This window comes from Anastrepha ludens, chromosome 2 (genome assembly GCF_028408465.1).
Source record: "Anastrepha ludens isolate Willacy chromosome 2, idAnaLude1.1, whole genome shotgun sequence".
NCBI lineage: Eukaryota > Metazoa > Arthropoda > Insecta > Diptera > Tephritidae > Anastrepha > Anastrepha ludens.
In genome coordinates, this window is record NC_071498.1 from 91,924,165 (window position 1) to 91,937,025 (window position 12,861).

The following is a 12,861-nucleotide window of genomic DNA, read 5'->3' on the forward strand; positions in this document are numbered from 1 at the left end:
CACCTACAACCTCAAACAATCGTCAAAATCGTCAAAATTGTAAAACATGAAACGACGGGACGCCTGGAGACTAACGACAGTCATAACTGGCTTTTGAGGGTCTTCGAGGGTCTCGAACAACTGTCTGGCTTAGATGCCAACAACGTAATAAGGCTCTTAAACCGCACAGACTAGATATAGTCATGCTCTAAATAGCTGGTAATCAAGTTGGTAACGAGGATATGACAACAAAATGGTACGGAAGCGCTAGTTGGTTTCTGGATGTATGACCACTTGAACCAACCAACCAACGAAACTGTGAAAGACTAAAGCCCACCATGAACCAACTCATTGGACCTTTTCCATGTGGTTTTAGACCTGTAGAGTCCACAATTAACCAGAATCCACCATTAACCAGAAACCATTAAAGTAGAATCGAATAATCTTTTCGTCGATTTTATAGCCGACTTGGACGGCATGAAGAGGAGTTGCTTATATGCCTCGATGTCTGAATTTGTATTTCCCTAAAACTAGTACGGTTGTGCAAAATGACGCTGAGTAATAAAGGCAACGCCTTCGGCATTGGTGAAGACTTCTCCGAGCCATTTGATACCAAACGATATTTCAAACAGGGCGACTCCCTGTCGTGTGACTTCTTTCCTGCTCTGGAAGTATTCGATGCGGTACCAGCTAGTGGTAGCTGGGAGCAGATTTCTACTCCTTCTATGTTGGAAAGATCAGGTGGAGAAGGACTTGACTTCACTTGGTGGGCCCAACTGGCACCGGTAAGCACGAGAGACAAACTATTGGAGCGCTTTGTTAAACTCGCACAAAATTGCTTAAGCAGTTAACCCGCCAAACAAGAAGAAGAATGAGTGGTGTTACTATGTTACGGTGATTTTCCTTACTTAATAAGAAACTTAGTTAGAAGATCAAATGGAATTTTCCTCCCCATTGACTTGTTTATCTGATAATATTTCAAACTTTAGTAACGATTTGACTACAACTTAGTATATGTGGTACTGACTAAGTAGTTTTTAGCCTCTTTTCGACAATTCATACATGCAGCAAACTTTTTGGCTTCCCCTCGTATATGCGCGCACTACTCAACGGATAGACTTTCGCGTGCCATTCTTTAGTGTTTCGGAATACTCGTTGTAAAGTTGAAAATACGATATGTCGCTGCTGCTGTTGTGGCTATGGACGATTGTTGTTGATGGCGATAGTTAAATTGCAAGTTGTGGTTACTGGCGCCAACCCTGGGCGCTGCATTCACATAAAGTACTCGCATGGTAACGCATTGCTTTAGCACACGACTATACACGAGTCAGGGAATGAAGTGTGTAGTGGAATGAAATTTTATAGCGCTGCAGTTCTCTGCACCAGGCGCGTTACGTATACTACATATTTTCTAAAATAATACTTTCGAATGCAGTGCTTTCAATTGCGTATGCGTATTTGTTAGTAAAGTGCATCATACACATAAATATGTGCCAGTCTTCAACCTCAGCGTAGGCGCTAAGAGCTTTGAATTCCAACACATAACAGTGTATTGCTTTAGAAATCATGTTTTAGTGTAACTAAATTTGAGGCTGTGCATTGCAAGTGCATGCAGAGGTGTCACATATCTGCTTGCAGCACTAGAAAGCCTTATAAGTTGACTATTTTCCCGTACTAGTCAGAGTGGATTGTTAGTCAAGTGCGAACTTTTGCAATTTAATTGTGTCTCACATTTTCTTCTTGTCTTGGCCAACACGCAAAATGACTTACTCAAATTTCATTACACACTTTTTCACTTCTTTGCTTCCCATTGACTTGCATTACATTCACTTGTACCACTTGTCTTAAAAGTTCTTCTTTTTCTCCCTCTTTTCCCAGCCAATTATCTACAGTGCCCGCCGGGAGCTGTTTTTCGAGAAATATGGCCGCCTTTTAATTGATCGTATCATCACCAAGGAGCAGGTGTACGGCGTCGTCTCCTTGCGGCATTTGTGTCGGTAAGTATTATACTCTGTGTGCGGTTGTTTGCGTTTTTACTTAAGTATCTACCAGTATTTAAATTTCACTTCATTCGCTAGCAGCTCATTGCTGGTTTGTTTGATTTGGTTGCGGGGTTAATAATATTGTGGTTTTGAATTTAATCAATTAGAACTTATTTCATTAATTTTCTAATATGATTTGTAAACCGGTGTGGTTGTGCGGCTTCAGCTGGACTTCTTGTGCTCTTATTAGGTCAATTAAAATTTATTTTGGGGGGAAAAATAAAATTAATTTAGTGTTGGGGGCGGGGTTATCTTTGCGCTGGCACTTAATTTGTTATAAGATATACCCAATAAATATACAGTATTGAGAGATTTGTTGAAATGATGTAAAGCACTGCGTGACACTCAAAGTTATCCTTGAAAAATTTCATACGTAAACGAGACTTTAGATTTTTTGTAGTAATGCTGCATACTCCGTTTTTTATTTTATCATCAATTAAATTTTTTAAAGGACGTTATACCTCTAAAGGACTAAATTTTCAAAAATTGTTTTAAATACATATACTCAGTCTATGATATTAATACGGTTATAAAACAAGAAAGAATATATCCAGCTTTAAACAAAATTGTTTTCAATCGACTTCATTCTTCTGTCTGTTTTATTAAAACGTAAAGAAAATAGTTGAATTTTGCTCCCATGAAATGAAGTATACGCAATGATACCATAAAAATCTATATTTATCCAAGCAAAAGGCAAGTGTTCTTTCCTTTCCGATTTTATTTCAATAACCGAATATATTATCTTTTATTTAATATCCATATTATTATTAATATATAATAATATGAGTATTGAAATTTTTTTGAAAAATTTCTCCTTTGAAACTTTTAAGTTCTTTAAAGAAAGAGAAAAACTAAGTATACAGTATTACTACTAAATATATAAAGTTTTTCGGGATAACAGAAAAGTAGACTTTTGCGGCACGGTGTAATATCATTGAGCAGCTACAGGCTGGCTCATGTAGGGTTTGCTTTTGAACCACCTATTTTTTTGAGAATGGTAACATAAATGACATGTCAAATGTGTTCATAATTTACTTAAAGGTTTGAAATTTACGAAATGGGACACTATACGCTCGCTTGCACAAAATTGGGAAATATTGAAAACCTATTTCCAAAGTGGTGAGCCTTCTTCTTCTTCCGCGGTTACAGTAAATGGCGAGCGTTACCGTGACATGCTCAACGAGTTTTTGTTTCCAAAAATTGAAGAGGATGACATGGACGACATTTGGTTTCAACAGGACGGTGCAACTTGTCACACTGCCAAAGTTGCACTCGAATTTTTGGCTACCGTTTTTGAATTCCGATATCAATTGGCCGCCTCGGTGCTGTGATTTAAGCCCGTTGGACTATTTTTTGTGGGGAGCTGTTGAGGACAAATACTATGCGAACCATCCGGAGACGATTGATGCTTTAAAACACGAAATCGAAGTTGCCATTAATGAAATTGGAGCACAAACGATCGAAAATGTGCTTAAAAATTGGGTTGATCGAATGGCCTACTGTAAAGCCAGCCGTGACAGTCATTTGAACGATATTATTTTTCATTCATAAATGACAATGTTCAATCTTCAAAATAAAAATAAATATTTTTTGTGTTAGTGATTAGTTTTTTTTTTATAGCCGATTCAAAAAGCAAATTTTACATGGCCCACCCTATAGTATAAGTGTCATATCAGCAATCAACAAAAAAAATTCAATATACAATTCGAGTTTTAGGATAGACGATATTGCAAAAAAAATAACCGCCAACTTTGCGCATGAGCATCCGAATTCTTATTTGCTTAATAAAATTTTAAATATGGAAAACTCCTCTTCAGCCACATCATTTTCCCTGTTAATCTGAGCACTGACGGAAATCGTTTTTGAAAGACATTAAAAGTTCATAGAGCGCTATCGCTAAGCCCAAGTGAGCCCTGAAAGAAACTATCTAGCGTCAATCGTCAAATTGTAGACTGTCGAAACGGGACTATGGGTTGACTCAAAAATACGCCAGATTTTATTTCATAAATAAAACACAACAAATTTAGAAATTTTGTTTTTTTTATTTCATCATATTTTTTTATTGTATGACATTTATGCCGTTGAATGGCTACCACGACTCCTTCGGCAACACGGGATGTATGTATCAAAATGTGTCATGACTATTTCGGCATAGTTCGGGCTCTATAATTTCATTTTTAAGCTTTATGATCGTCCCGTGATGATAAAAGATGATTTTTAGGTAAAAGTCTTCATCTTCTTCAAGTCGATCCCAAGCCCATGAAGCGAAGCGAAAACGCAATATTTCCCAGCGTTATTTGAGCGTATACACAACCATTTTCGTTCAGCGGAAGAATACAACTAATTTTCTGTCAAATCAGATGACAGCTAAGTGTTACCATTCTTCAAATAATATTGGAGGTTGAATTAGTTTTAAAGGTGACACACAGATGGCGCTATTTATCACTTTATCGCGTTGGCAATACTGAATATATATTCTTGACAAAGCCTCATCCCTAGGCTTTGTTTATCAGTATCTGTAATTTCGCTGAAGTATAAACAACGCAGTGTTTTCGTGCTCCGAGTATGTCAACTTTCGTGCCGTCGAAACGCAATTTGCGGGAAGCTTTGCTTTTCTGATTCAATTTGAAAAAAAATACAGCCCAAGTCCGTGAATTGCTGCAGGAGGCCTACCCAGACCATACTCCGTCGATTTCAACATGTGAGTACTGGTTTCGACGATTCAAAAGTGGTGATTTTCACACCGAAGACAAGGAGCGTCTTGGCCAGCCCAAAAAGTTCGAGGACGCGGAATTGGGGGAATTGGTAAACGAGGACTCGTGCCAAACCCAAGAAGAGCTTGCTGAATCATTGGGCGTTGATAAATCAACCGTTTGCAAGCGTCTAAAAGCGATGGGAATGATCCAAAAGCAAGGACATTGGGTCCCGTACGAGTTGAAGCTGCGCGACGTCGAACGGCGACTTTTTACGTGCGAATTGCTGATCGAGCGACAAAATCGGAAGGGTTTTTTGCATCGGGTGGTGACTGGCGACGAAAAATGGATCCACTACGATAACCCAAAACGCAAAAAATCATGGGGTTTGCCCGGCCACGCATCAACGTCGACGGCCAAGCAGAATATTCACGGCAAGAAAATCATGCTCTGTATTTGGTGGGATCAGGTCGGCGTCGTATATTTTGAGCTGCTCCAACCGGGAGAAACAATCACGGGGGATCGTTACCGACTGCAATTGATGCGTTTAAGCCGGGCATTAAAAGAAAAACGGCCGGAAACGGTAAAAAGGCACGACAAGGTTATTTTGCAACATGACAACGCTCGGCCGCATGTCGCTCAACCTGTCAAAAAATACCTTGGAACGCTTGGCTGGGAAGTGTTACCCCACCCGCCGTATAGTCCAGACATAGCTCCCTCCGATTATCATTTGTTCCGGCATATGAGTCTCGATTTGGCGGACCAGCGGTTCTCCTCGTACGAGGCTACCAAAATATGGGTTGAGTCATGGATAGCCAAGCAGCGGCCAGAATTTTGGAGAAACGGCATCCGGAAATTGCCCGAAAGATGGGCGAAAGTTGTAGCTAGCGATGGCCAATACTTCGAATAAAATATTTTGTACCGTTTTTTCACAATAAAGCCCCTAATCTTCGAAAAAAACCTTTAAAACTAATTCAAGCTCCCATACCTAGTTCAAATCCGTAACGATAGATGGCGGGCCCTGTATATTGTACTTGAAATTTAATCTATCGATTGTTTTTTTTTATACATACAACTAAAACAACCTACGTTAGAGGTATTAATTTAGTTCATGGTTTGGCATTTGTAACGGACTAATTTGGCCGCAAATAGATAGGAAAAGATCCAGAGAATTGCTCAACCTCTCAAGAGAGAACTTCTCGAAGGTCGAGGCTCGTGTCACCGGTCATCGGCAGTATTTTCTCATGATTACTACAGCAGCTGTAGAAAGGAGGAAGAGGAAAAAACAGTAGAACTCTTCTTTTGTAGTTGTCCAGCCTTAGCTAAGATTTTGATTCTCTTACCTAACTATTCGGTGTTGGAATAAAACAGTTTCTCTAAGCGGACAGTCGCAACAACCTAACTTAGACATTCACAAAATAGATCGTTTTTCGCTTGAACAAAATTGGAAAATATTGAGAATATATTTTTTAGGTATTCAACGCAAACTGTAATATATTTTTCCATTTTAACCTTCGCGGCTATGGTAGCATACAGAATTGTTGCAAATGGGGGCGAACAATCCCCGCGTCAGTATTTAGAAACTGACACATTAACTACGGGTAAATGTTTAGCGAAGATTTTGGTAAAGTATTATGGAAATTTTTCTTCTTAATCGGGAAGAAGCCGCTGTTACAATCAGTGGCGAGCATTCCCGTGCCATGTAAGCCGAATTTTTGTTTTCCCAAATTGATAAGGTAGAGACGCCTTTGAAAACGATTGCCGAAACGGTGACTAAATTGGCCTTCTAAAAACTCTGATTTGACTCCATTAGAATATAATATTTTTTGTGGCACATCGTTAAATAAAGCGTTTTTCAGTAAGAGCGCTTCAACTTTTTTTTTTAATAAAACACAAACGGTTTAACTTTTTTAACTAATTTTTTTTTATTATCGAGTTTGAACATATACATTTAAGTATAAAATTCGATTTCTTTTGCATGACCACCGCGTGCACGTTTTACGAAGTTCAATCGTTGAACCCAATTTTCGACCACTCTTTTGCATAAATCGGCCGAAATTCCATCAATTTCGCGTCCAATATTGGCTCTGAGCTCACAAATCGTCGCCGGCTTGTTACTGTAGACCAATGACTTCACATAACCCCAAAGAAAATAGTCTAGAGGCGTCAAATCACACGAGCGCGGCGGCCATTCGACCGGTCCATTTCTGGAAATAATGCGCTCATCGAACTTACTCTTCAACAAATCAATTGTAGCGTGTGCTGTGTGGCTTGTGGCCCCGTCCTGTTGAAACCACATGTTGTCTAAGTCTATACCATTCAATTGCGGCCAAAATTAATCGTTTATCATGTCGCGGTAACGATTTCCATTCACAGTAACGTGGCGATCGTTCTCGTCAACGAAAAGATATGGACCAATTATGCCGCCGGCATGCAAACCGCACCAAACAGTGATTTTTTCGGGATGCAACGGTGCCTCATGAATCACGTGTGGATTGCTTTCTGCCCAGTAACGCATATTTTGCTTGTTGACAAAGCCATTGAGCCAAAAGTGAGCTTCATCACTGAAGATGTTTTTTTGGAAAATCATGCTCTTAAAGTAGAAGCAACAGAACGATTATTTTCATAAAAAATTTGCACGATTTGCAATCGTTGCTCAAGTGTGTAGCGTTCCATGATGAAATGTATACTAATGAAGTTTACAAATGACAAGCGAAAAATAAAAAATATTGCGTCGTTCGCCTTCCCTATCGGAAAAAAGTTGAAGCGCACCTATTGAAAAACGCCTTATAAATATTACGCCAACTATCCAGAGGCGATTAAAGAGGTGAGTCGAAATTGCCATTGCTGAGACAAGTGCCGACACTCGCGAAACGTATTTAAAAATTTAGTTGATAAAATGGTCTCCTTCCAGCTGTAGAAGTTTTTGAATGAATGAGGGATTTTCATGTTTCAAGGTTTACTGTTTGCAAAAAAACAAAAAGCATTCAAGAATATTCGTGCGAATTTTATTTATAACCAAATTAAATTCAAAATTATAGATAGATCACCCTGTATAATCCCCGCAATTTTATAAAATACATAAATATATGCGAGCAACTAAATATAGGCATTTTCTTTTCGCCAAGCGTTAGCAAGTGGCGAGTTGTTTACTTTAGTTAACAAATATTGGGAATGCCTAAATAAAGAAAGTTAAAAAGTTTTAAGTTAAAATTAATTGCATCCCTAACATATATAAAACACTTGACATTCAATTGCCGATTACTTTGTTGACTTTTATACAGCTTACGCGTTTAAATCCCAATTAAGGAAAAAACGGTCATTGTAATTAATCAAACATTTCACTAACTTCACCTAAGTACATTAAGCAAATTATGAAACGCTAATGAAATTCCCTCAATATGAGCCAACAAAAAATAAGTGAATAAGTGAAAGTAAAATATTGACATCATTTAATTATAACGGCAAATAATAAACAAAGCAGCTAATAATTAACCAAATCGAAAATTGTTGATTTTTGATCGGCCCCAACGAGCTCTAAAGGGCAAATAAGTGCTTCATTTCACTGGAATAAGCAAGAACAAGTCAGTTAAGCAGGGCGATAATTTTGTTTGAGTGAATTTGCAGAAATTCCACGAAAACGGAAGAAAGAATGTGAAAACAGATTAAGCAAAGCATAGTTGCTAAAAGGCGGCGAAAGGGCAAAAAGCTGATAAGTCATCACGATAATGGGAGTTCAGTACAGTGGACTTTGCCATATCATCCAATTAAGGCCATGCATGATGTGTAACAGGCGAGTGGAAGTTGCTTAAGTAGAGTAAAGTTGAGGAAATCAAAGTTTTATTGAAAACTGACGAAAACTGTTAAGCGAGTTTCTTGTGTATTTGTATGTACGTTGAGGCACACATTTGCTCTTGGACCGAATGCACACAAGTATGTTTTTCAAAATCAAATGCGGTGAATACAACTCAATTTATTTTACTGTATTATGGCACGAAACACCAAATAATAGAAAAAGTTGTTTTTAATAGCGGACAGACAATGGTAAATCTCCGAAAGTATTTCTGCCATTAAAAAAGTTTTTCATAAAAAAACTGTCTGCTGCTCTGAGGAGGGATTAAGCTGAAAAATATCAAGACGCACACCACAAGTAGGCGGAGGAGCTCAGCGAAGCAGCCATTAAAGTGTGTAAGTGTTAAGTATACACAAATATTCCTGTATTCCATGTATTACGGAAAAATGAGCAATCATTAATATGTCCTTTATTTACTGAACACAGTTCTCTAATGTGCCTGTTTTGGCTTTCATCGCAGTAGCGTGTCGTTTGGACTTGATTTTTCAAGACCTTGGCTCGACCGATAACACAGTGCAACAGCCATGTAGGTGGCGCAATCAATCCAACTCAGAATGAAAGTCTAAGGCCAAATAATAATACCCAGCAGTTACCGACCCAGAGATCAGATTTGTGTATTTGCCACGTAAATGCCTATGAAAGAATGAGTAATTGGTATTGCGTGAGAGCATGCATATACATTTTTTTTTTTTTTGTCGGGACAACTGGCAAGTGCAGCATTCAGACATTAATTAAGTCCATTTTCATTTCATTTTAATTCATCTAATATAAATCTACCCGATCTCCGAAGAAATCTGAGTAGATTTTGTGGTGCCAAGGAACCAAGATGGTCGCTCTTAACACAACAGACGAGTCAGAGGCCTTGTTACCCGCGATACCCCCGTATTCCGGGACCCATGTTAGCATCAGGCTATTATGTCTACCGACATAGTTCAGCCTGGATTTACAGGACTCGACTATCCCTGATGTGGTTGGGGGCTGTCTAAGGCCATAAGCAAACCTTGGCTCTCGTTGCAGACACATATAGATCTATCGGTTTTCCACAACAAAGTTCATCGCTTCTTGAACTGCATACACCTGCGCTTGAAACACAGATGCATGCATTCCAAGGGCAAAGTGCTATTTTGGAAAACAGAATTGCTCAATACCCGTCACAGTGAGATGAGATGATGCATATACATACGAGGGCGGTTCAATAAGTACCCGTCTTTGATGACAGAGGACGTTCCTCAGGGAAGTTGGTCTTAGCATCGTATGCTGCCATCTTTCAAACGACGGCAAAATAAATTTCAGACTGATTGATAGGTTAGTTTATATTTGGCAGCTATTATAGTTAGACACGTTTCGTGATTTTCGCTAAGATGGAAAAGGTGCAGTATCGCTCGGAAATTCGATTTTTGTTTTTGGATGGGAAAAAATGCGAGGAGTTTAAATCAAAATTGGATGCTGTCTATGGGATGCTTTGCCATCTATGACCACAGTTAGATATTGGTTTAACGAATTTAAACGTGGGCGAACATCCGTTTTTGATGAGGAGCAACTAGGATGCCCGGCAGACGTGGTTAGCGAGGAAATCATTCAAAAAGCCCACGACCTGATGCTCGCTAATCGACGACCGAAAGTGCGCGAAAGAACACAGGCCATAGGTGTGTCGATCGGAACGGCAATTAATATTTTACATGATAAGTTCGCGCTGATAAAATTGTTGGCCCGATGACTGCCGCGATTGTTTACGGCGGACAATGAGCGGATGCGGCTGTTAACTTCGAAGCACTGTTTGGAGCAATTTAAGCGACACCTGAAGGAATTTTTGCGTCGTTTTGTCACCGTTGATGAAACTTGGATTCACCATTACACACTAAAAACCAAGCAACAATGAAAATAAAGGATTTTTCACGGTGAATCTGCTCTAAAGCAGGCGAAGACAGTTCCATCAGCCGGAAATGTCATGGCGACGATTTTTTGGGATGCAAACGGCGCCATCCCTATGGATTTTTTAGAAAAAGCAAGAACGATCACTGGACAATACTACAGTGAATTATTGAACCTCTTCGACAAAAACTTGATGAAGACCGCATTTGGCGAAAGAAAAGCTACTGTGTCACCACGATAACGCACTAGCACATCCGGAGTTTTCACCCCCCAACTGCATGAATTGCGCCCTGTGACATTTTTTCTGTTCTCTAACATGAAGAAATGGTTCGCGGGGAAAAAATTTAGTTCAAAGGAGAAAGTCATTGCCAATACAGAGACGTATTTTGGAGAGTTCGATAAGTTCTATTTTTTGGAGGGGTTAAAAAAAAAGACCGGAGCGTTAGGAGAAGTGTATCTTTCTAAAAGGGGACCAGATTGAAAAATAAAATAAAAACTTTTGAAAAAATGGTAGTTATCTTCATCTCTGAGAGAGGTACTTATTGAACCCCCTCGTATGTGGCTTTAACTTCCTGAACCAATTTTAGAAATATCCAAATTTCTTAGAAACATCCAAATTTCTTGATTCGCTCATAAGGTTCGCCGTAAATTGGAAGCTTCAGGTGGAAATGCAGAATATGTTGCAAGCCGCAAAAAACACAAGAAACGTTCTTACCCTGTCCGATCTGCAGAATTTATTCATCAAGTCCAAGCGATGATTGACCTGTTTAGTGAGCCCTTGGGAGGGAGCTTAATGTTTCTAAAGGTATTATTTGTCGAGTTGTCCATGAAAATCTCAGGTATAAATTCTACGTTGTGCGTAGAAGTCAGTTTATGTTGTATGAAGAGGAGGTGGAGCTCCGCTAAACACCCAACACATTATTAGTCACATTATTATAAAAATAAAATATTCTACAAAATACATAAAGCTTTTCTGGGTTTTCATATATGAGCCCAGTATTTTCAACCTAAATTAGTTTCATTTCGCCGTCAATAACCCCAAAATTGTTGCATAGTGTAATTCACAAACACTCGCTTCTGAGTTTTACACATAACATCTTAATTTCACTACAACCAATTAACATTTCAGAGTTGGCTGATTAAACGATTATGGAGCTCAGTGAGCAAAATACCGATATTTTCAATGGCTATATTAGCTAGTACAGCCTCCTGCTGAAACTAAAGCTCTTTTCATAGTTTCTTCCCTTCACTTCTAGCCCATAAATATTCGGAAATCATGGCTGTGTAACCAAAATAAATCTTCCGCAGCTGTTTCAAAACATAAGAACATATACATTTCGTATACTTTATTTCATTCCCGGAAAGATTAATAGCGTTGTTTACATTTATAAAACAGCCAGAAGAAGGAGTGAGCAAATATTGTTTTAAACGCTGAATATATCATCTTTCATTTGGTATCCGTATTAATAGTATAAAGTGAAAGTAAATATTTAATGACATCCTACAAAAACCTAAACCGATAAGAAAATAAAAACTGAGTATGCAATATTAACATAGAAGGTCTTTTGACGATGAATAATTTCTAGACGGTACCTTTTTTATGTGATCTTTCACATTAGGTGCTTTCCATTTCAATTCAACCGGGCTATTCGGGTCATGTTCTTCGATTTCGATGTAACTCAAATATGTTGCTCTCTGGTCAAAATAATGAGACACGTATTTTTTTGTTCGCCCGAAAAATTTTTTTTTCAAGATTTATCGGCAATTTTATTTTTCGGCTCAAAATCGATTTTTTTTAATTATATAAGACAATTTTTTTTTTAAATGCTCATAACTTAGTCAAAAATGAACCGATTTTAATGATTCTGGGTTCAAAATGACCGTCATTACTTGCACGAATGACTTCATGTAGAAACAATTGCAAAAAGGTAGTTGAACGTTTTTTATTTTGCAAAAAACAAAAAGTACGAAACAGGTTTTTTACTCAACAATTGATTACTCAAAAACAACTCATTTTAGCTACTGGGCATTCAGTTCAATTAAAGTTTGAGATGTTCTTTTAATTTGGAAAAAGTTACAAAATAAAAAATGTTCAACTACTTTTTTGCAATTGTTTCTACATGAAGTCAATCGTGCAAGTAATGGCGGTCATTTTGAACCCAGAATCATTAAAATCGGTTCATTTTTGACTAAGTTATGAGCATTGAATTGAAATGGAAAGCATCATTAGTCAAGTAGACAGATGCAGAATTCTACATGATAGAACAACGCGTTCAAGTTATTGAAACTTATTATGAAAATTATCGATCTTTAAGAACAACATGTCGCAAAAATCGTGATTGTTTTGGTGTAAATAATCGTCGAATTGAGTTGACGATTCAAAGGTTGGGAAAAAATTTTCAGAGACTGGTTTTGTTAGTGA

General features: G+C 38.2%; 1 protein-coding gene across 5 annotated transcripts in view; it reads left to right on the top strand.

Annotated features, from left to right (window-relative positions):
* Nucleotides 1–12,861, top strand: part of LOC128854759 (uncharacterized) — a 78,472-nt gene that overhangs the window by 47,886 nt on the left and 17,725 nt on the right. For all 5 annotated transcript variants that reach the window (XM_054089131.1, XM_054089129.1, XM_054089133.1 and 2 more), the window contains one exon: nt 1,858–1,976. In XM_054089131.1, the coding sequence (XP_053945106.1) occupies nt 1,858–1,976 (119 nt within the window). The remainder of the gene's footprint in view (nt 1–1,857; nt 1,977–12,861) is intronic.